Here is a 24,576-nt window from a genome sequence, read left to right as displayed (position 1 = left end):
AACGCAAGCTCAAGATGTAGCAGTGCACATGTGAGTTAGGACAAGATAAGCATTGCTCAAAGAAATTTGATGCATGGTATAAGAACATGTCATCCATCATGAAAGAATAGTTGTTATGTATGACACGATGGGGACACAAATCAAGAATGCAAGTATATGGCACATCACTAGCATGTTTATTCATGGGGAGCATATGGTGCACACAAGTATTGGGATCATGCAATGGATAGGATGAACCAAAATCTCCTAAAATGTATGAGGAAACTATGGGGGACTCCTCATGAGCAATAGTGGAAACATCATATGGAGAATATGAACAACATCCAAAACAATGCATATCCGAAGCTAGGTGGTCATGGCATGGCATATGAGATAAATGACGCAAAGAAAGCATATCAATATCATCATAAGAAAAACAAATGCCAATAACCACGGGCTTGTCATCTATGCCATATGTGCAAAAATTAGGTTTATTTTAATGGCATATGCATAGTCACTATGAAGAAATTGCAAATAATACATATGGTTGATCTCATGCATAGCATATGACAAGTCAAGCGGATTGTCAAATATGATGTGACCAAGAGAATTATCACAAGAAATCCTATGTAACATGGCGTCACAACTAATAGACTCCACATGGCAATCATCAAACTCATCATAAATGGGTAAATCATCGCATGGGGAAGTCGAACTAGAATGAAGCATGCCAATAGGTGGATCAACATCATGCAAGAAATCAATACCAAGGATGCCCACTAGTGGGACTAGAACATCACCTTCACCTATGTTACCTTTTTCATTCCACTCAAGTGGTGTAGGTGAGGTGGCAAAGACCAAATGGTGGTCATCATCTTCATCTTGATGGAACCATGTGGGGGTGTATCATATTACACCATGGCCATCGTCTTGTCCAAAGGAAGGACAAAGTCATCGTGAATCGGTGCATCATCATATATGGGACCTAGCACCAAATGATAAGACACAATGGAGGTAGAGGTTAAGTTGTTAGAAATCGAAATGACCTCACTCTCTCTATGTGGTGGTGGCTCACTCGCTCCCTCAAGGTAGGTGCACTCAATGTCACATATGGTGGAGCCACTCAAATCACTCAAGTGGTGGTGGTGGTGCCTCTCCTCACATGGGAATTGTGGCAACTCATCATATATGGGGCTAGTGGTGAAGTCACTCTCACTCTCAATATGGTGGCACAAGTCACTCAAGTCATCTACGTCCCCGTGGTCGAAGGGAGAATCACATGCTCAACCATCTCGTCGTCGTCGCCGTGGATGAAGGCCGAAGATGGCACATCATCGCTCTCCTCCATGACCGAAGGGAAAATCCCATGCTCGATCATCTCGTCACTGTCGTAGTGGATGAAGGCTGATGTAGGCGTACTCGTCAGAGGTAGGCGAAGATGTCGTACGTCCAAAGGCGAAGATGCCTTGATAACACTTGGCGAAGATGCGGAAGTGGTGGTAGTAGCCGTAGCTTCCTCTCGGTGGTGACGGTGTTGTTGTAGTCGATGGTGCTCTTCGTTTCCATACACCTTGGGCTTGCGGTCATCTCGAAGATGATGATGTTGCCGTGTGGTACTTGCATCTTGTGGCCGCTCCGAAGACTTGCGACTTGAGCATCTTTGCCTTGAAGATGACGAAGAGGAAGAAGACTTGTAGTTCACCCACACGTGTCGGATGTCATCCAATTGTGCATCCAACTTGGTGTCGATGTAGTCCCTTGTCCGTGCTTCGCGTTGGTGAATGTCGATGGTGAGTCGCTCAATGCCCCGCATTGCTCGTTGTAGTCCAAAGATGGGCATTTGGGTGATGTAGTTGTTCGCGCCATCGTTGTCGTGGAAGACCAGAGATGAAATGCCTTGCCTATCCATCACAAGACTCGAGCAAATGTGAGTGGAAGAAAGGAAATAACTAGAACAATGTACCTTATCCAATGTTGAAGATGGATCAATGATCACTCAATAATGTATCAAGGAAATAGCACAATTGGTACCGGATCTTGTCAATTCTCACACCTACACAAGTAAGGTTTATGGTGGAGCTCGGTGAGGATAGTGGCACAAAAATTTGATGCAAAATGTTAGCAAGAGTCAATAATGTTGGCAAAGATTCACAAATTCGCAAGTGAAACAAGTAGACTAATAGCAAGATGTGGCACACGAAAACACACACACGGATAGATAAATGGGGTCGTGCAACCAAGGAATGAGCACAAAATCTGGAATCCATGGAAAACGCTCGTGTTGCACAACTCAAGAGAGACGCTAGCACAATTGCTCAATAGGCGGATACGACACTTGTGCACAACCTATAAGATGCAAAATATATGAGCTTTCTATCCCAAATATGCTATGTGTATGATGTTCCCGGTGTTCTTCTCAAGATGATCCAAGATTATCGGATATGACAATCTTATGTGCAATGTGGTATGATGCTATAGCTATTGCTTACAAGCTCTTTGCTCTCTTTTTCTTTTGCTTAAAAGATTATTCTTTTTTTTAATATGGCCACTTATGCGAAATGCACAAACCAAGATAGAAATTGTGTATATGCGGGAACAATCTTGTGACAAAACGGATGATATGATGATACCAAGATGATACCAATATGATATGGTATATATGCAATGGGAGGTACGGATCACTAATGTGCACAAGTAACATTGCCGGCAATACTCAAATGGCTAGTCTCGATAGGCAAGTGACGCGAAATGGGCTAGGCGGTTAACAATGTAATGGCAAGAATGTACAATAAAGGGATACCACGATACCAAGGTGATATAGAGGTTACCGCTCTTGCTTACGGTTAGGGTGTCAAAATGGTGAAGTGGTCAATGTCGAATCCTTGTCGAATGTGAGCGGTGGTGGTGTCGATGTCGAACCGTTCCTAGTTAGCCGAAACACCCTAGGAAACGGAAAAAACCGCAAACTCAAAATCTCAAAGGAAAATGTCCAAATGGTGGTTGCGGAATGCGTTGGTGGTTCCGGAGTTAGCAATGCGGAAGTGGTGGTGGTGGTTGATGATGAAGCAACCATACCTAAGTAGCCTAAACACCTTAGGAGACTCATGTCACCACTCAAGCAACCACAAATGCTATATGGAACTAAAATGGGTTAGGTTGCGGAAAGCTATGGTGGTTTGGCGGATGATATGGTGGATGGCCTATGCAAAGATGCCAAAATTCCAAATTGTTGATGGAGTCAAATGGTGTTTGAACCTATCTAGATGGATGGGGGATGTCAATAGCTACTCAATGAGATAAAGAACGTCAAAATCGGACTCCGAGAGCGAAAGTTATGGCCGAAACAGTGATGGTGTTGGGCTGATTCGTGGGGGGGGGTGCGGGCACCCGGGGAGGGAGGTGCGGGTGCCTGGGGTGGGCAGGGGCAAACAGCCCGGGGGTGCGGGCACCCGGGGATTGAGGTGCGGGCACCCGGTGGTGTCAGATTTTGGACGAAAATTGTGGAAAATACAAGATTTTTGTGGATTTCGTGGATGGAAAGGTGGGGATGGATGGGGGAATGCTAGATCCACTCGAAATCAAACAAATCCATGGATCAAATCCAACAAAATCTCATCAAACCAACAAATCACAAAAGAAAATTGGGGCTATTTTTGGTGGGGAATTTTCGAAATTGGGGAAGAACACACAAAATTAGGCTAGAGAACAAGGTGGGGGGCTCCAATTTCATGAGAAACCATGGCTCATGATACCAAGATGTTGAAGGGTGGAACCCTATGTGGAGATCTTTCACGAATTGGAGGGGAAATCCCCAAGAACATGAAGAACACAAGAAAGGGGAAACACTCAAATTGACTAGATCCAATCACATATATGCTAGATCCAAGAACACACAAGAGGTCGGGTCTTGATATCCACAAGAGGATCTTCTCCCTAAGGAGGTCATGGTCTCCATGGGAGGAAGATGAGCAACGCTCTCTCTTTGTCTATCCAATACTTTGCTATCCTCTAAATGAGCTAGGGAAGGGGTATATATAGTCTAGGGACCAAATAGAGGGAGAGAGGGGGCATACAAGGGAAAAACTCAAAGAGGCACGCAGGCCCACGGAGTGGTGCGGGCACCTGGGGTCAAACCGGTCGGGCACCCGGACCAGTCAGGGGCACCGGTTGGAGGAGGACCGGGCACCCAGGGCGGGGCTGGTGGCTGGCGCGGGGTAGGCCGGGCACCCAGGGGTGAGCGGTCGGGCAGTCGGGGCAAGCTAGGTCGGCTCAGGCAGGAGGCCGGGCACCCGGGCTCAAGTGGCCGGGCACCCAGGGTGCGGCCTAGGCGCCGGCTGGGGGAAAGGCCGGGCACCCGGGCCAGGCTGGGGCGATGCCCAGGCGGTGGCCGGGCACCCGGGGGCGACGCGGCCGGGCACCCGGGGTGTCCAGGGGACTTGGTCCCTCCCGCGACTTCGTGTCCGGGAACTCCATCTCCTCGCACGTCTTGATGCTTCCCCTTCTTCTTGGGTCTCCGGTGAACTTGGTGATTCCTCCTTCGTGCTTCCTCGTGACAATCTCCGAAGTACCTAAGAATGCATAATGTTTCCATTTGAGGTAGAACCCGACTCTCGTGTGAATTCGAAAGAAACTCGAAGAGGAAAGAGTTAACCTCGGTTTCGACGGTGCGTGTCATATAGAGTCATACTTTGTTCTAGTATCGAGTTGTAATTCATGAGTTGTAATTAAACAGAAGTGTGATGATGATCATTTTTAGAGCATTGTCCCTAATAAAAAAAGGCCAAATAAAAAAAGAAAGGCCAAAAAAAGGCCTAAAAGGGGGGGGCAATGCTACTATATTTTTCCACACTTGTGCTCAAAATAGCACCATGGTCTTTATGATAGAAAGCCTTCTATGTTGTCACTTTCATATACTAGTGGGAATTTTTCATTATAGAACTTGGCTTGTATATTCCAATAATGGGCTTCCTCAAAATGCCCTAGGTCTTCGTGAGCAAGCAAGTTGGATGCACACCCACTTAGTTTCTTTTGTTGAGCTTTCATACATTTATAGCTCTAGTGCATCCGTTGCATGGCAATCGCTACTCCTCGCATTGACATCAATAGATGGGCATCTTCCTACCCCATTGATTAGCCTCGTCAATGTGAGACTTTCTCCTTTTTTGTCTTCTCCACATAACCCCTATCATTATATTCTATTCCACCCATAGTGCTATATCCATGGCTCACGCTCATGTATTGCGTGAAGGTTGAAAAAAGTTTGAGTTACTAAACTATGAAACAATTGGTTGGCTCGTCATCGGGGTTGTGCATGATGAGAGCATTCTTGTGTAACGAAAATGAAACATGACCAAACTATATGATTTTGTAGGGATGAACTTCCTTTGCCATGTTATTTTGAGAAGACATGATTGCTTAGTTAGTATGCTTGAAGTATTATTATCCTTTTGTCAATATGAACTTTCATTTTGAATCATTTGATCTGAACATTCATGCCACAATAAAGAGAAATACATTGAGAAATATGCTAGGTAGCATTCCACATCAAAAATTCTGTTTTATCATTTACCTACTCGAGGACAAGCAGGAATTAAGCTTGGGGATGCTTGATACGTCTCCAACGTATCTATAATTTTTGATTGTTCCATGCTATTATATTACCTATTTTGGATGTTTATGGGCTTTACTTTACACTTTTATACCATTTTTGGGACTAACCTACTAACCGGAGGCCCATCCCGAATTGTGTTTTTTTGCCTATTTCAGTATATATCGAAGGAAAGGAATATCAAACAGAATCCAAACAGAATGAAACCTTCGGGAGCGATCTTTTTGGACAAATGCAATACAGGAGACTTGGAGTGGACGTCAAGAAGCAGCCAAGGTGTCCACGAGGGTGGCCGGCGCGCCCAGTAAGGGTGAGGGAGCCCCCTGCCTCGTGGGCCCCTCATGGCTCCCCTGGCCGACTTACTTTGCCTATATATATCTACGTACCCCCAAAAACATCCAGGAGTACCACAAAAAACTATTTCCACCACCGCAACCTTCTGTATCCGCGAGATCCCAACTTGGAGCCTTTGTCGGCGCTCCGTCGGAGGGGGAATCGACCATGGAGGGCCTCTCCATCACCACCAAGGCCTCTCTGATGAGTTGTGAGTAGTTTACCACAGACCTTCGGGTCCATAGTTATTAGCTAGATGGTTCTTCTCTCTCTTTGATTCTCAATACAAAGTTCTCCTTCCTCTTTTTGGAGATCTATTCGATGTAAATCTTTTTGCGGTGTGTTTGTCGAGATCTGATGAATTGTGGGTTTATGATCAAGTTTATCTATGAGAAATATTTGAATCTTCTCTGAATTCTTTTATGTATGATTGGTTATCTTTGCAAGTCTCTTCGAATTATCAGTTTGGTTTGGCCTACTAGATTGATCTTTCTTGCCATGGGAGAAGTGCTTAACTTTAGGTTCAATCTTGAGGTGTCCTTTCCCAGTGACAGTAGGGGCAGCAAGGCACGTATTGTATTGTTACCATCGAGGATAAAAAGATGGGGTTTATATCATATTGCATGAGTTTATCCCCCTGCATCATGTCATCTTGCTTAATGCGTTACTCTATTCTTATGAACTTAATACTCTAGATGCAGGCAGGAGTCGGTCGATGTGTGGAGTAATAGTAGTAGATGCAGGCGGAGTCGGTCTACTTGTTGCGGACATGATGCCTATATACATGATCATGTCTAGATATTCTCATAACTATGCACTTTTCTATCAATTGCTCGACAGTAATTTGTTCACCCACCGTAATAATTATGCTATCTTGAGAGAAGTCACTAGTGAAACCTATGGCCCACGGGTCTATCTTTTATCATATAAGTTTTCCATCTACTTTTATTTGCATCTTTTACTTTCCAATCTATATCATAAAAATACCAAAAATATTTATCTTATCATATTATCTCTATCAGATCTCACTTTTGCAAGTTTTCGTGAAGGGATTGACAACCCCTTTATCGCGTTGGTTGCGAGGTTCTTGTTTGTTTTTGTAGGTGCGTGGGACTTTTGAGGAGCCTCCTACTGGATTGATACCTTGGTTCTCAAAAACTGAGGGAAATACTTACGCTATTGTGCTGCATCACCCTTTCCTCTTCAAGGAAAACCAACGCAAGCTCAAGATGTAGCAGTGCACATGTGAGTTAGGACAAGATAAGCATTGCTCAAAGAAATTTGATGCATGGTATAAGAACATGTCATCCATCATGAAAGAATAGTTGTTATGTATGACACGATGGGGACACAAATCGAGAATGCAAGTATATGGCACATCACTAGCATGTTTATTCATGGGGAGCATATGGTGCACACAAGTATTGGGATCATGCAATGGATAGGATGAACCAAAATCTCCTAAAATGTATGAGGAAACTATGGGGGACTCCTCATGAGCAATAGTGGAAACATCATATGGAGAATATGAACAACATCCAAAACAATGCATATCCGAAGCTAGGTGGTCATGGCATGGCATATGAGATAAATGACGCAAAGAAAGCATATCAATATCATCATAAGAAAAACAAATGCCAATAACCACGGGCTTGTCATCTATGCCATATGTGCAAAAATTAGGTTTATTTTAATGGCATATGCATAGTCACTATGAAGAAATTGCAAATAATACATATGGTTGATCTCATGCATAGCATATGACAAGTCAAGCGGATTGTCAAATATGATGTGACCAAGAGAATTATCACAAGAAATCCTATGTAACATGGCGTCACAACTAATAGACTCCACATGGCAATCATCAAACTCATCATAAATGGGTAAATCATCGCATGGGGAAGTCGAACTAGAATGAAGCATGCCAATAGGTGGATCAACATCATGCAAGAAATCAATACCAAGGATGCCCACTAGTGGGACTAGAACATCACCTTCACCTATGTTACCTTTTTCATTCCACTCAAGTGGTGTAGGTGAGGTGGCAAAGACCAAATGGTGGTCATCATCTTCATCTTGATGGAACCATGTGGGGGTGTATCATATTACACCATGGCCATCGTCTTGTCCAAAGGAAGGACAAAGTCATCGTGAATCGGTGCATCATCATATATGGGACCTAGCACCAAATGATAAGACACAATGGAGGTAGAGGTTAAGTTGTTAGAAATCGAAATGACCTCACTCTCTCTATGTGGTGGTGGCTCACTCGCTCCCTCAAGGTAGGTGCACTCAATGTCACATATGGTGGAGCCACTCAAATCACTCAAGTGGTGGTGGTGGTGCCTCTCCTCACATGGGAATTGTGGCAACTCATCATATATGGGGCTAGTGGTGAAGTCACTCTCACTCTCAATATGGTGGCACAAGTCACTCAAGTCATCTACGTCCCCGTGGTCGAAGGGAGAATCACATGCTCAACCATCTCGTCGTCGTCGCCGTGGATGAAGGCCGAAGATGGCACATCATCGCTCTCCTCCATGACCGAAGGGAAAATCCCATGCTCGATCATCTCGTCACCGTCGTAGTGGATGAAGGCTGATGTAGGCGTACTCGTCAGAGGTAGGCGAAGATGTCGTACGTCCAAAGGCGAAGATGCCTTGATAACACTTGGCGAAGATGCGGAAGTGGTGGTAGTAGCCGTAGCTTCCTCTCGGTGGTGACGGTGTTGTTGTAGTCGATGGTGCTCTTCGTTTCCATACACCTTGGGCTTGCGGTCATCTCGAAGATGATGATGTTGCCGTGTGGTACTTGCATCTTGTGGCCGCTCCGAAGACTTGCGACTTGAGCATCTTTGCCTTGAAGATGACGAAGAGGAAGAAGACTTGTAGTTCACCCACACGTGTCGGATGTCATCCAATTGTGCATCCAACTTGGTGTCGATGTAGTCCCTTGTCCGTGCTTCGCGTTGGTGAATGTCGATGGTGAGTCGCTCAATGCCCCGCATTGCTCGTTGTAGTCCGAAGATGGGCATTTGGGTGATGTAGTTGTTCGCGCCATCGTTGTCATGGAAGACCAGAGATGAAATGCCTTGCCTATCCATCACAAGACTCGAGCAAATGTGAGTGGAAGAAAGGAAATAACTAGAACAATGTACCTTATCCAATGTTGAAGATGGATCAATGATCACTCAATAATGTATCAAGGAAATAGCACAATTGGTACCGGATCTTGTCAATTCTCACACCTACACAAGTAAGGTTTATGGTGGAGCTCGGTGAGGATAGTGGCACAAAAATTTGATGCAAAATGTTAGCAAGAGTCAATAATGTTGGCAAAGATTCACAAATTCGCAAGTGAAACAAGTAGACTAATAGCAAGATGTGGCACACGAAAAAACACACACGGATAGATAAATGGGGTCGTGCAACCAAGGAATGAGCACAAAATCTGGAATCCATGGAAAACGCTCGTGTTGCACAACTCAAGAGAGACGCTAGCACAATTGCTCAATAGGCGGATACGACACTTGTGCACAACCTATAAGATGCAAAATATATGAGCTTTCTATCCCAAGTATGCTATGTGTATGATGTTCCCGGTGTTCTTCTCAAGATGATCCAAGATGATCGGATATGACAATCTTATGTGCAATGTGGTATGATGCTATAGCTATTGCTTACAAGCTCTTTGCTCTCTTTTTCTTTTGCTTAAAAGATTATTCTTTTTTTTAATATGGCCACTTATGCGAAATGCACAAACCAAGATAGAAATTGTGTATATGCGGGAACAATCTTGTGACAAAACGGATGATATGATGATACCAAGATGATACCAATATGATATGGTATATATGCAATGGGAGGTACGGATCACTAATGTGCACAAGTAACGTTGCCGGCAATACTCAAATGGCTAGTCTCGATAGGCAAGTGACGCGAAATGGGCTAGGCGGTTAACAATGTAATGGCAAGAATGTACAATGAAGGGATACCACGATACCAAGGTGATATAGAGGTTACCGCTCTTGCTTACGGTTAGGGTGTCAAAATGGTGAAGTGGTCAATGTCGAATCCTTGTCGAATGTGAGCGGTGGTGGTGTCGATGTCGAACCGTTCCTAGTTAGCCGAAACACCCTAGGAAACGGAAAAAACCGCAAACTCAAAATCTCAAAGGAAAATGTCCAAATGGTGGTAGCGGAATGCATTGGTGGTTCCGGAGTTAGCAATGCGGAAGTGGTGGTGGTGGTTGATGATGAAGCAACCATACCTAAGTAGCCTAAACACCTTAGGAGACTCATGTCACCATTCAAGCAACCACAAATGCTATATGGAACTAAAATGGGTTAGGTTGCGGAAAGCTATGGTGGTTTGGCGGATGATATGGTGGATGGCCTATGCAAAGATGCCAAAATTCCAAATTGTTGATGGAGTCAAATGGTGTTTGAACCTATCTAGATGGATGGGGGATGTCAATAGCTACTCAATGAGATAAAGAACGTCAAAATCGGACTCCGGGAGCGAAAGTTATGGCCGAAACAGTGATGGTGTTGGGCTGATTCGTGGGGGGGGGTGCGGGCACCCGGGGGGGGGAGGTGCGGGTGCCCGGGGTGGGCAGGGGCAAACAGCCCGGGGGTGCGGGCACCCGGGGATTGAGGTGCGGGCACCCGGTGGTGTCGGATTTTGGACGAAAATTGTGGAAAATGCAAGATTTTTGTGGATTTCGTGGATGGAAAGGTGGGGATGGATGGGGGAATGCTAGATCCACTCGAAATCAAACAAATCCATGGATCAAATCCAACAAAATCTCATCAAACCAACAAATCACAAAAGAAAATTGGGGCTATTTTTGGTGGGGAATTTTCGAAATTGGGGAAGAACACACAAAATTAGGGTAGAGAACAAGGTGGGGGCTCCAATTTCATGAGAAACCATGGCTCATGATACCAAGATGTTGAAGGGTGGAACCCTATGTGGAGATCTTTCACGAATTGGAGGGGAAATCCCCAAGAACATGAAGAACACAAGAAAGGGGAAACACTCAAATTGACTAGATCCAATCACATATATGCTAGATCCAAGAACACACAAGAGGTCGGGTCTTGATATCCACAAGAGGATCTTCTCCCTAAGGAGGTCATGGTCTCCATGGGAGGAAGATGAGCAACGCTCTCTCTTTGTCTATCCAATACTTTGCTATCCTCTAAATGAGCTAGGGAAGGGGTATATATAGTCTAGGGACCAAATAGAGGGAGAGAGGGGGCATACAAGGGAAAAACTCAAAGAGGCACGCAGGCCCACGGAGTGGTGCGGGCACCTGGGGTCAAACCGGTCGGGCACCCGGACCAGTCAGGGGCACCGGTTGGAGGAGGACCGGGCACCCAGGGCGGGGCTGGTGGCTGGCGCGGGGTAGGCCGGGCACCCAGGGGTGAGCGGTCGGGCACTCGGGGCAAGCTAGGCCGGCTCAGGCAGGAGGCCGGGCACCCGGGCTCAAGTAGCCGGGCACCCAGGGTGCGGCCTAGGCGCCGGCTGGGGGAAAGGCCGGGCACCCGGGCCAGGCTGGGGCGATGCCCAGGCGGTGGCCGGGCACCCGGGGGCGACGCGGCCGGGCACCCGGGGTGTCCAGGGGACTTGGTCCCTCCCGCGACTTCGTGTCCGGGAACTCCGTCTCCTCGCACGTCTTGATGCTTCCCCTTCTTCTTGGGTCGCCGGTGAACTTGGTGATTCCTCCTCCGTGCTTCCTCGTGACAATCTCCGAAGTACCTAAGAATGCATAATGTTTCCATTTGAGGTAGAACCCGACTCTCGTGTGAATTCGAAAGAAACTCGAAGAGGAAAGAGTTAACCTCGGTTTCGACGGTGCGTGTGCTCTTGTCATCGGTCTTCTTCGTCCTTGCGGTGGTGGTGTGACGTCCATGGTGATGGGCGAGGGATGCTCCACATCAGGTTGTGTGTGGGCGAACGTTAGAATTGCTCACACGTGTGAACGCGGCTACTTCGTGTCACACGCTCAACAAGTACTACTCATCTCCACCCCGCGCGTGTGGCACGAAGCAAAAATGCCCACACGTCCTGGCGCAGCTACGTTAGGTACCCGCGGTATGACGATTAGTTGCCATCCAGGATGACAGATGTAGTTATCCAGACTGGCAAATGTAGTTGTAAAAGCATGGCAACTCTATCTATTTTGATTAACTATAGTTGTCATGTCTAATTTATGGTAGTTCCCGCGTGTAATCAAACCATAGTTGCCTTGTGTGATTCACTAATTGCCACATATGGTCAAACAATAGTTGGCATGTGTGTTTACCTAGTTGCCATGTGTGGTCCAACCATAGTTGCCATTTATGATTAATCACAGTTGCCATGTGTGTTTATCTCGTTGCCACGTACGCGCAACTGCAGTTGCTGTCTAGCAACGAATCATAGTTGTCATGTGTGTTTACCTAATTGCCACGTACGCGTAACTGCAGTTGTCATCCAACAATGTACGAGTGTTGTGTGGGCGAAAAGCAGTTTGCCCACACGCGCGTGGACTAGGTGGTGGCTGTGTGGGCAGAAACTAATTCGCCCATACAGTGCAGCTGGCAAACCACGTGCAGTCAATGAATGCAGGAGGAAGAAGACTTCGACACCCCAACTATTTAGTTTTTCTAAAATTTCAGTGAAGCTGTTTTTTAAGAATTTGTGCTATTTAACGTATTTGATATAAGATCTTTTGGCTTTTTTTTAAAAAAGAAACAGCTTCGAATGGTCCGCGCTCGGGGAAGGAAACGTTGGCGGGTGACGGGTCCGCGCCAGAAAAAACATATAAATTTGGGCCGGGTGGAAATTTTCAGCCCAGCGCGCGGAATTTTCCTGGGCCGTCCCAATCCCTCAAAAGAAAAAAAAAGATGCCGCCGTCCTCCCCAATGCCAAATCCCTAGTCTCGTTCCCAGTCGCGCGCCTCCCGCACCGCCGCCGTCCCCAATCCCGCACCGCCGTCGGTCACTTCCCACCGCCGCCTCGCCATAGACCACTCCCCTGCTCAGATCTCCCCAGGGTCGTCTCGCGGTCGACCACTCCACTGCGCCGACTCGCCTGCCCCCGTGCGGCTGTTCCCCCCGCTCGCTCAACGCCACTTCCTCCCCTTCCGCCGGCTCATCTCTCGCCCAGCAACCCCTGCTGCTCCATATCGCCAAAGTGCTAGCCGGCGAGATCGCAAGAATCATGTCGTTCGCTGGCGTATCCGTAGTTGCCAACGGCCGGCTGCTTAAGCCAGCGTCCGCGGCGTCGGCCATCTACTCCGGCACGGCTAGCAGTGGCAGCCGGTGGTATCACCAGCTTGTGGTGGAAGGTTACTCCCGCGTAAAGCACCTGCCCAATGGACACAGAATCAAGGGAAGGTCCTTCCGAGCTGGAGGATATCGATGGATTCTGGAATTCTATCCCAATGGTGATACCTTCAAGGCTGCTGGTTTCATCTCTGTTTATCTTGTCCTTGACCAGGATGTTGCACTTGCACAGCCAGTCAAGGCGTTCCTGGAGTTCAGTTTCATTAATGAGCTTGACAGGCAAGAGCCTGCATACATCCGTGAAACCGAAACAGTTGACTTCAGCGGTGGCTGCATTAGTTGGGGTCGTAGTTGTTTCATAAAAAGAGAGGACCTTGAGATGTCGGAGCATCTCAATGATGATTGTTTCACCATTCGTTGTGATATCATCATCGCCGAAGCTGCTGCTGCGCCCTTGATCGAGGTGCCACCATCCAACATAAGCGGGCATTTGAACCATCTCTTAGTGACAAAGGTGGGCGCCGACGTGATGTTCGAGGTCGGCCATGAGACATTCGCCGTGCACCGGTGTGTGCTCGCGTCCCGTTCTGCCGTCTTCATGGCAGAGCTCTTCGGGCCCATGAAGGAGGGGATTGCTACAGCTGGTGCCATACAGATACAAGACATGGAACCGAACGTGTTCAAGGCCTTGCTCAGTTTCGTATACACCGACTTGATGCCTGAGATGGAGGCGGAAGGGGAAGCCAGTGGTGAGGTTACGTGGCTGCAACACTTGCTTGTTGGGGCGGATAGGTTTGATCTCCAGCGGCTCAAGTTGATGTGTGAAGAGAGGTTGTCGGCGCACATAGATTTGAGCTCAGTGACGGCCATCCTTGGTCTGGCAGCGCAGCACCATTGCCGCGGACTTAAGGAGGCCTGCCTGGAGTTTCTCAAAGTACAATCTGCTGCAATCTTGGGAGGAGTCATGGCGACCAGCGACTGGCAGCACATATCTGCAACTGACCCCTCTGTTCTGAACGAGCTCATCGCCAAGCTTGCCTCGAAAGCGTAGGTCGTTGGTTGTAATGGTGTGTTTTCCCTTAGACTAAAATGCGTCGGTAGCTGAACTTGTGCAAACTATTATTGTGGTTCCTGAAATGTCTCACTGTATGGGTACCGCCAGCTGAATGGTTGCCTACTTGCTTCTGATCTTGAGTTTGTGTAGAATATAGATCTCTTAATCATGCAATCACTGGCTGGGCAAAATGCCACACTGCGTGTTTGTATCTTCAGTTAACCACACGAGTTATAGTTCTGATCTTCCTCTTCTAACTACTTTTATTTCCAGTTCATGAACTGTACAGATTGGTGTTGCATTTGGCCAAGCGACCTCCCATCGTCGTACGATGTCTCCGCCACTGGCGGCCGCCTCTTCTTGCCGCACGACACTGTTCCACCAGTCCTGGATGAGGTAGACGAGCGCCACAGCGGTGAGGAGCGCGTCCAGAGCCGGACACTCCTGCCAGTCCTCTCCCGGTACGTGTCACGGGTACCGCCACCCCCCAGCAACCAGTGAGGTACCACACGCTCCTCGCCTTCACGCCCCTGAGCAGAAACACAAAATAACCAAACAAGAAACATCAAGGAGATGATAAGGGGGAAAATACTCAAAGTTTGATAGTAGAATCTAAGCGTGTGGATCATGTGTTTGTTCGTCGTCGATGTGCTCTTACCTGTGGGGTCTGAGGAAGCCGATGAGAGGCTGGAGCCAGCCAGATCCTCTGGTGGATGTTGTTGAGCGCGTTCTTGAAGTTGGTCGACAGTGCCCCCGGTGGCCAGGGCCACGCCGGCGTCCTGTGTGGCGACATGGCAGTAGAAGAGGACCCTGACGGTCTTGGAGCTCTTCACATTGCTCGAGAACCTGATCAGCAGCACACCAACCGGCATCAGGAAGCCGACCGACGACCAGAGGAGGAAGGTGTGGAGCTTGAGCTGCAGCGACAGCTTGGGCGTCAGCTACAAAAACAACAGTTCAAGTGTTCAACCGAGTGGAGTGTCAATGGTAGCAGTTCTACAATGACACATTCAGATCCTTGCATCCGAAGTTGGATAGGAACATGGAAAGTATCTGTGAAACTTATTTACAGGGGAGAAACGGAAAACTTCACAACCATTTTACCTCCAATGGCTGAACACTGTCGTAGCTTTGGCTCAATGTCTCCAGGCCATCTGAAGAACCATATGTCGAGTTTGCAAACAAGAGAATCACACTAGGGAGATGAGGGAGTGCAAGCGCTAAGTTTGGCCAAACATTGCCATGTGATCTGATCTAATAATGCACGGTGTTATTTCTACTTGAACATGCAGTTTCAGATCTTCAGTATGTGGCATGCTGAATATTTGTAGCAATACTGCATTCTTATATGATGTCTTAAATAATTTGTTGAGGATTCTTGCAGTTTAATAGAAGAATCTGGTCATCTAGTCAAAGATGGTGAGAAACAAAAAAACTCTTTTATGATCAACAAGCAGCTAAAAGCAAGAAGCAATTTATGGTTGGTATTTACTTTTATTGCTGAACTCTGTTAGGACACGGATAGTCAACCTCTCCACTAAACATATTGTGAGTTTTTTCCCCAGTTTTGTTCAGTTGCCTTAGATACTAATCCCAACCTTTTTTATTTTTTTACATATTCTTTGACCCTGGGTCTGCAATTGAGAATACAATTCTGTTTTCCTCAACTTAATTAAATCCATCTGCAGATCAATGAGGTGAGTGCAGCTAGCAATTAAATATGAACAATGTTCTCTTGTGAGGTACTCCCTTCGCTCCAAAATAAGTGTCATGGTTTCAGTTCAAATTTGAATTAAAACCACGACACTTTTTTTGGATCGGAGGGAGTAGTAAATAGTAGTAATAGATATTGATACTGCAGCAGAGTTTTATTATGCAAATTGCTGCACCATGTTTTTGTAGCAAATTCTGACATAACAACTCAGAGAATGATATAGACGTCATCTGCAAGCACTAGATTGAATGTGAGCTTTGCTAAAAAGAATGTTGTAAGAAGTTCAGTGGAGTTAAGAATGTTACTACTTCTATGATTAGTTTTCACATGTGTTCCTCTGGTATTCAACTGCAACAAAATAACTAACACTTCTTGGATGTCGGGTTTTAATCCCCAAAAGGAAGTCATGATCATAGTATTTTCTGTTTTTTTTTTCTCTCTGAATCGCCTTGAGCATTGAAAGGGCATGCAAAGAAGATGGTGTCGATACAACTCTGACATGTTGCCATGTTGAGGTTGCAGATCTAGCTTCTGAGGAATAAATATCTCACAAATATTGACTTTCCGCAACCGTATTGTTTTTACCAAGGTAAAATCAATTTGAAATTGTTTTTGTACTATAAGGTATGGTGCAAAGTAAAGGTGTGTATTATTCTGAACTTGACCTTATATTATTCTTCAGGTTCCACTGCTCTGTCATGCATATTCTTTCCCATCAGATTACCATGATGTGAATCAAAGCATTTTCATAAGCTTTTGATTATTCTTTCTTTATGGAATTGTTACTCGTGAGTTGTGGGGTCATTTGCATCCTTTTGGCTCAATGTACGCTACACTCCACTGCTCTGTCATGCATATTCCTTCCCATCAGATTACCATGATGCGAATCAAAGCATTTTCATAAGCTTTTGATTATTCTTTCTTTATGGAATTGTTACTCGTGAGTTGTAGGGTCATTTGTATCTTTTTGGCTCAATGTACGCTGCACTCCAGATTTTCTGGTATATATGCCAATTCTTAATTTCATTCTCTCTTTTGTAAGCAGCCCCCCCCCCCCCCCCCCCCCCCGCGTTGACATCTTTTTGTATTGTACCTGCTTCCTCGTAAGGCCAGAGGTGATCCCGAATTACAGAATTGTTAACTATTTTCACCAAACAACCAGAGAAGTCATTATCTTCTTACAATTTAATCATATTCTTTCTTCGCACATCAAGGGTTGTTGCTATTTACTCCCTCTGTAAAATAATATAAGCGTTTAGATAACTAAAGTAGTGATCTAAGCGCTCTTATATTAGTTTACGGAGGGAATATTTTCCAAGGAACTATATATTGAGTTTGTCTATGTGTAACACATGATTAGCATGATTGAAACATGCATTTTATTTGGATTAGGTACATCTCTTCCTTTTTGCTAAAAAAAAATCTCATATCCACACCGAATTGTTTGCACATACTTCCGCAGGAACACACAGGGTGTCACCTAGTCTCTAATATAGAAGCAGCCGATACCATAAATTTCTAGGGTCCAGAGCTCACCTGAGTGTTCTGCAGCTAATTTTTCAAGTGGTAGAAAATTATATGGAACACTTGGGAGACATTTAGATATGCGGAGACCAGAGGAAACACTCGATAGCTATGCAATTTTCTAAGTGGTTGAAAAGGTGATAATCTCGTAAAACAATGTGTGATTTTTTAAGTGGTAGGAAAAGTGACAATCAAGGGACAATGGACACTCTGCAGCAACACACGCCGACTATGAACTCCATGGGCAAGCGACATTCATTGTCATTCTTTTCGCTATCCCTCTCTCTGACCTGGGAGACAGGCGGCTACAACTTATCTACCGAGTCAGAGGGCCCCCTTCTTCCTCCGTTTGTCACTCTGGCGACGATAGGGGGTGGGGAGCCATGGCTTCGGTCAAGTGGGATTAGGAATAAATTTAGGGCTTGTCTCTGCTCTATGGTGGTGACATGATGGTGTCGATGTAGAGTAATTAAGGTCTCTTCGGCTCGACCTACTTCCGATGATACTTATTTGTTTTGGTGGGAGGCATGTGGGAGATGGTGTCTCCTTCGATCTGGTTCTTCCGGTCTAGTGTTTCCTTCTGCATGTTTGTCTAAGTTAAGCTATCATGTGGAGTGGATAGCTTGGTTATATATCTTGGTCCCCCGACTTTCCCAAGAGAAAGAAGACTTCTCCCTCCCCAAGTATTTAAATGTTTTTTTCAATATTTTTTTGTAAGTACATAATATACAACATTTGGCCTTTTCATATAAACACCTAAACGTGTGATGCCAATTTTGAGTGTAACGAACATTTTTTTTAGCGATGTGTAAATAACAGGTTGTATATGGTCAACACACGGGGTCTGAAACAGGGAGCTCCTAGTCAGCGCCTTTGGCGTCAACTAGGGGTCCTGGCGCTCAAGCAGGCAGGCTATTGGCCGCGGCCCAAAACGCGTGCGTTCGATTTGCTGCTCTTTGACTGGTCGCCTGGGTTCACTGCTGGTCACGGTTAACCGGTCAACTGTCGACTTTCGAACAAAAAAATCACAAAAAATCTGTGAATTCAAAAATGTATTTCAAATAGCATGGGGTTTTCCTTTTGTATTTGTATTTTTATTCCTTTTTACTTTATTTTAATACTTCTTATACTTTTGAATTTTATATGTTCTTTATGTTTCTTATTGGATGGTCCTCTAGTCTTCATTATATTTTAATTTATTTTTCGTTAATCTTAAAACATATAAGTTTTTAAATTATATTAATAAAATATGAATAAATTATTTTCCTAACAATATTTTTTATTTTATAGTATTTCTTTATTATTTATATAAAATAATGGACTTTATATATGTGGAACATAGTTTTTTATCATGTTGAATATTTTTATTTGTGTACTTCTTACTAGTAGAATATTTGCATTTGTTCATGTGTGTCAAACAAACTATTCATGTAACTCCTATAAATGTCTAGAAGGGGAGCTAGCTGGATAAGAAAATGAAGGGAGAGAGAGCTATGCCATTACTGTCCATGGGGTTAAAAAGCTTGGATTTTATCCCTGCAATCATTGAGGTTGGCCAAGAGGAGTGAAGAGAGAGTGGAGGTGAGGTTGTGGTAAAAATTTGGTGTAAATTGGAGAATGTTACATGGTAAAAACAATGATCTAGAATTTTTTTAAGAAGGTGTTTGCTCTAGATTTAAAATAGTTATGCCATGATTCACTTAGTGAAACTTTATTGGAGTGAAGGTATAAAAAAAGTGAGGCTATGAGATTTTTTGGGAATTTATTGAAGAGCTTGCATGTAGCAAAATTTCAAACCCTAGAAAAGTCCAGAAGGTGTTTGATGGTATTTTGAGAAATATAATGCACATGACCATGTGGTGAAAAGTTTACAGGATGACCAAAATTGTCCAAAGAGGTAAATTTTGGGGAAGTTTAAACAAAAAAAGTATATTTTTCCTATTAAAAGGCATTTCGGTACTATTCAAAAGAATTTAAAATAAATACTTAAGTAACTTTTAAACTATTATCTTTGAAGGAAATAGTGGTGTTATATATAGTAAACCTGAGATTTTTTTTTAATAAAATTTTGTTTTGGAAAAATAAACACTTTTTGTTCAGTGCTCTATTTTGGAGTTTTGCAAAAGAAAATGGGTTTAATTTCTTTTTGCCCAAAATAATTAAAAAACATGATATTTTTAGGGTTTACCCACATGGCATGATCAATGGGGACAATTTGGGTCTTTATGAATTAAACCCCCAATGAAGCACTCAATAAAACCCAACGTCAAGCAATTAGTCTGATGTTTGCTTTGTACCAGCCGTGTGATAACACAGTGTTTCCCCTAATTACTGGTCTTTATTAGTCTTTGTTAGGTCATGCAAAACACAGGGTATGACATGCAGGTACTCCAACATCATTTAAATGGGTCATATTGGGTAATAATTTCGGGATTTTCCACCTTTATAATCAAAACAATTATCATATCATTCCACCGAAATAGCATGTTGGCTAATTGTAATAGGGTTTTAGTTACAATAAAAAAAGCACCTTTAATTCGATTAATTTTTTCAGGGGTCGATGAAGACATATAATGACTCAAAGGTGGCTCTATTTTCTTTTTTGGAGAGAGGCCTGAAGTTCTTTTATCTATTACCTACTAATAAAGTACGGATTACTTCTGCCTGTTCACTACTGGCATTTTTACAAAAAAAACCTGTCGTTTCTATAATTAACATGTAGTCCATCAGAACAAATAATACATTTTAAAATACCCATATCTTTTAAACCCTAACTTCAATTTTAACATGTTATATATGAAATTTGATTGGAAAATATGTGGAATATGAAGTTATTTTATGTGTTAATTATTTCTTTAAATGCTATTTAGGGTGCAACCTTAATCAATAGCGCACGATCCATCTTACTTTCATACCGATACCAACCCACATTGCAATGAACACCCATCAAAGCCAAATTGGAGACGAAAGAAACCGTCGGGAACCGTGCATGTACACCTCACAAAATCTTGTATGAAAAAAAATAGATTTCTTATCTTATGCTGAGAGAGAGACGCATCAGCAAGACCTATTATGATCTTTGTCATGGTTATTGGGTTAGGACGTGCGGTATTTTCTTCTTTCGTTGTAAAGCACGGGCATATCTCTCCCTAATAATAAAGCACGGATTGAGTCCCCGGATTCACCGTCACAATACGCTTTTACGATTTGTATGGACAAAATCGTAATACAAATGAGGTGGTACTAATTGTCCGTCGCACCAGTTTAGTTTCGTACGTCGTCCTCGCTTGTTCTGTTTCGCACGTTCCTTGTAGCTTGGTAAGTTACATGGGCCAAAATTTTAATTTCTGTTATGGACAAAATCGTAATACAAACGAGGTGGTACTAATTGTCCATCGCACCAGTTCAGTTTCGTACGTCGTCCTCGCTTGTTCTGTTTCGCACGTTCCTTGTAGCTTGGTAAGTTACATGGGCCTAAATTTTAATTTCTGTTATGGGCCGCTAAAAACGTCGCTCTATGTCCTAAAATTTTGGATGTTAGTAATTAATAGTCCCACCCTGCTTTTTTACATTAAGTTCTAGCAATTTAAATACGTTCTCAAGGTGCAAGAATCAAACAAGCCAAGCAACCAAAAAAGAGGGCGAGACCTGCCGAATGTATCCATTACCAATTGGAGAGGACCAATCAAAGAGGGGAGGCGCATGAAATTGCTGGCCGACTTGTGCAGCTGGCGGCAGCCTATCGAAGCATCAGTGCTTGCATCGCCGATGGAAACTGTCATCGCCCATGTCAACGGAAAAAAGCAATCAGCGAACGTGAAACTTTGGGACATAACGTGTCAGCCTGCACACATGTCCATCCACTGGTAAATGCATTTAGTTTTATTTGGAGTTGATTGGGTTTGGATCATTCACAGACGGGTAAACATCTCCGAGTCTATCACGCACCCGAACTGTGTTGGCGTGCATGCATGTGTTTGTCCTCCGAACCTGTGTGCACATGTAGTAGGATTTGATGCTTGATATTTTTGTTACAAGATTGGATGTGTCTCTCACGAACTCATACTAGCCGACTAGACCGACTACCAGGACACGGAAATTGGAAGACTAATATATATACACAAGTTTAAATATATACGTCAAAACCATATAGCCTACACGCCCTACAAAAATAAATCGTCTCTAGGCATTGCTATGCCGGTTCATATGATTAAATAATAAACCAACATGTAAATATGCAGCTAGAACTAAATAAAAGCTTAAATAAAGCAAATTACGTCTAACCGTGAATTGAGGCGCGATATACTAAGCAAAGATTCAATTGTTGCATATATCGTAACAGAACATGAACTTAGAACATTTTTGCGGCAAGGACTTTATGGTTATCACACACGACAAAAGCATATATGCTTAGACGCCTGACAAAGTATACCACATTTTTGTTGTCTGATGTCAGTAAATCAGAATAAGCACTGCGTGTATTATATTTTTATTATCAGTACGGTAATCTAAAGACATAGTTGCTCACCCGATTAATTGACTAGGATTCATGTGTTTCGAACTATACCCACAAAGAATTCCATTGCTTAATTGATCCATCATTTTTGTCATCATCAAATTATCTCCTATCTGACTAACCTAATTAGGATCATTGGCATTTACTTCGCAACGAAGCACGTCAACTTATTTTCTCCCGTTGCAACGCACGGGCATGTTTGCTAGTGTTTTAGTATATAAAAAAGAGTCACCGAAAGGTTGGCCTGGGTGGGTGGGTAATCCAAGATCACGGTAAAATTTAGGCCAGCCGGGTATACTTTTCAGCCCACGCAGGGAATTTTCGTGGGCCGCGCCACTATATTTAACCTAGCTACTTGCTTGGCTTGTCTCAAAAGAAAAAATAAAACCTAGCCAAATCGCTCGTCTTGTTCCCCGTCTTGCTCTCACGCCTCCGCCTCACCGATCGCCGTCTCGCCGTCGATTAGTCCCCAGCGCCGGCCGCTCTCCCCTCCGCCGACTAGCCGGTCGAAAGCCCTCCCGCCCCCCTCGCCTCCCCCTCCGTCAATCTCCCCCCACCCACTCAACGCAAACCCTCCCTTGTTGCGTCCTCCCCTGCCACCGGCTCGCCGCCCGCCTCACCTTCCTCAACTTAACCTGCTGTTCCGTGCCGACACCCTCCATCTGGTAAACGTTGGGATAGAACCTGAGCCGTATTCGGATTGGGAAGAGGACGGCAAAACTCATTGCCACAGCGCTAGCCCACAAGATCGCTGAAATCATGTCGTTTGCTGGTGTATCCGTCGTTGCAGACGGCAAGCTGCTGCAGCCGTCCACGGCATCGGCCATTTACTCCGGCACGGACAGCAGTGGCAGTTGGTGGTATCACCTGCTTGTGGTACAAGGTTACTCCCGCACCAAAAACCTGCTGCCCAATGGAGAGAGAATCAAGGGTTGCTCCTTCCGAGCTGGAGGATATCAATGGGCTCTGGAACTCTATCCCAACGGTGATGTCATGGATGCTGCCGGCTTCATGTCCATTTTTTTCATCCTTGATCAGGATGTTGCACGGCCTGTGAAGGTGCAGCGCCAGTTTAGCTTAATTGATGAGGTTGACAAGCAGCAACCTGCACACATCCGTGCAAGGAAAGCACGTGACTTCTGTGCACACAACGATGGCTGGGGTCGAAGTCAATTCATAAAACAGGAGGACCTTGAGAAGTCAGAGCATCTCAAGGATGATTGTTTCACCATCCGGTGCGACTTTATCATCGCCGAAGCCGTCTCAGCTACCTTCATTGAGGTGCCGCCATCTAACTTATGCGAGCATCTGAACCATCTCTTTGCGACCAAGGTTGGCGCCGATGTGATGTTTGAGGTAGGCCATGAGAGTTTTGCTGCTCACCGAAACATTCTCGCGGCTCGTTCCACCGTCTTCATGGCGGAGCTCTTCGGCCCCATGAAGGAGGGGACCACGGCGGGTGCCATACAGATACAAGACATGGAACCCAACGTATTCAACGCCTTGCTTGGTTTCATCTACACCGATTTGATGCCCAAGATGACAACGGTGTTTTATCAAAAAAAGATGACAAAGGTGGGAGGAGAAGCAGAAGCAGAAGGTGGAGCCGATGAGGTTACGTGGCTGCAACACTTGCTTATCGCAGCGGATAGGTTTGATCTCCAGCGGCTCAAGTCGATGTGTGAAGAGAGGCTGTCGGAGTACATAGATTTGAGCTCGGTGACGTCCATCCTTGGTCTGGCAGCACACCACCATTGCCGCGGACTCAAGGAGGCCTGCCTGGAGTTCCTCAAAGTCCAATCTGCTGCAATCTTGGCAGGAGTCATGGCGACCAGCGACTGGCAGCACATATCTGCCACTGACCCATCCGTTCTGAATGAGCTCATCACCAAGCTTGCCTCGAAAGCGTAGTTCACTAGTTGTAATGGTGTACTTTCACATAGAGTAAAATGCCTCGGTCGGTAAACTTTTGTGCTGAATTCACTTTGGTCACTGTATTTTGGTAAGTGCAAACTATGATTTCCTGGAATGTGTCACTATATTGGTAAACTTTTGTGCTGAACTCACTTTGATCACTGTATTTTGTGTCCTTGGTCTGAACTTGTGTGTATATGATTTACTTCCAGGTCTTCCTCTGGAGAGCCCGGCTTGTGAGACTCCCAGGACTATGCTGTCTTTGCTTAAATTCCTAGTCAGTCTTTAGGATAGGGATCGCTGCGCTTTAGGGGAGGGGGGGCCAAGCACATTCAGATTATTGCATTAAAAGTTACTCCAATGGAACATGGAAAAAATCTCTGAAACTTATTGACACGAGAGAAAAAGAAAACGTCACAACTTTTTTTTTACCTCCAATGCCGGAACGCTGTTGTAGCTTGTTCAGACCCTCCAGGCTATCTGAAGCGCTATGGATTGAGTTTGCAAGCGCTATGGACACGAGAGAATTACAAACCCTTGACACTCCAGGGAGCAGTCTTTTTCTTCCAAACAGTAGGAACAAACACCTCCAAGGAGATCGAACTGAACCTTTATAGCAGCAAAAGATCAAACTGGAAAAAGATCGACCGATGCCAGCAAT

General features: G+C 44.8%; 2 protein-coding genes and 1 pseudogene across 2 annotated transcripts; 2 read left to right on the top strand and 1 right to left on the bottom strand.

Annotated features, from left to right (window-relative positions):
• Positions 1-12,855: 12,855 nt before the first annotated feature.
• LOC123099079 (BTB/POZ and MATH domain-containing protein 3-like) lies at positions 12,856-14,623 on the top strand. The gene has a single exon (XM_044521217.1). The coding sequence runs from the start codon at positions 13,129-13,131 to the stop codon at positions 14,242-14,244; it is 1,116 nt and encodes a 371-aa protein (XP_044377152.1). The 5' UTR covers positions 12,856-13,128; the 3' UTR covers positions 14,245-14,623.
• Positions 14,422-21,267, bottom strand: LOC123081858 (cytochrome b561 domain-containing protein At2g30890-like; annotated as a pseudogene).
• A 1,493-nt stretch (positions 21,268-22,760) lies between these two features.
• LOC123081847 (BTB/POZ and MATH domain-containing protein 3-like) lies at positions 22,761-23,912 on the top strand. The gene is made up of 2 exons (XM_044504364.1): positions 22,761-23,282; positions 23,334-23,912. The coding sequence occupies exons 1-2, from the start codon at positions 22,761-22,763 to the stop codon at positions 23,910-23,912; spliced, it is 1,101 nt and encodes a 366-aa protein (XP_044360299.1).
• The last annotated feature ends 664 nt before the right edge of the window (positions 23,913-24,576 follow it).

Source organism: Triticum aestivum, chromosome 1B, assembly GCF_018294505.1.
Source record: "Triticum aestivum cultivar Chinese Spring chromosome 1B, IWGSC CS RefSeq v2.1, whole genome shotgun sequence".
Taxonomy (NCBI): Eukaryota; Viridiplantae; Streptophyta; class Magnoliopsida; order Poales; family Poaceae; genus Triticum; species Triticum aestivum.
The sequence above is the reverse complement of the archived record's forward strand: the minus strand, read 5'-3'. Positions and strand labels throughout refer to the sequence as shown.

Coding starts and splice junctions, on each gene's coding strand:
- LOC123099079 (XM_044521217.1), top strand. CDS start 13,129: ATGTCGTTCGCTGGCGTATCCGTAGTTGCCAACGGCCGGCTGCTTAAG.
- LOC123081847 (XM_044504364.1), top strand. CDS start 22,761: ATGTCGTTTGCTGGTGTATCCGTCGTTGCAGACGGCAAGCTGCTGCAG. Junction 23,283..23,333: donor TCTCAGCTACCTTCATTGAG/GTGCCGCCATCT, acceptor TTTGCGACCAAG/GTTGGCGCCGATGTGATGTT.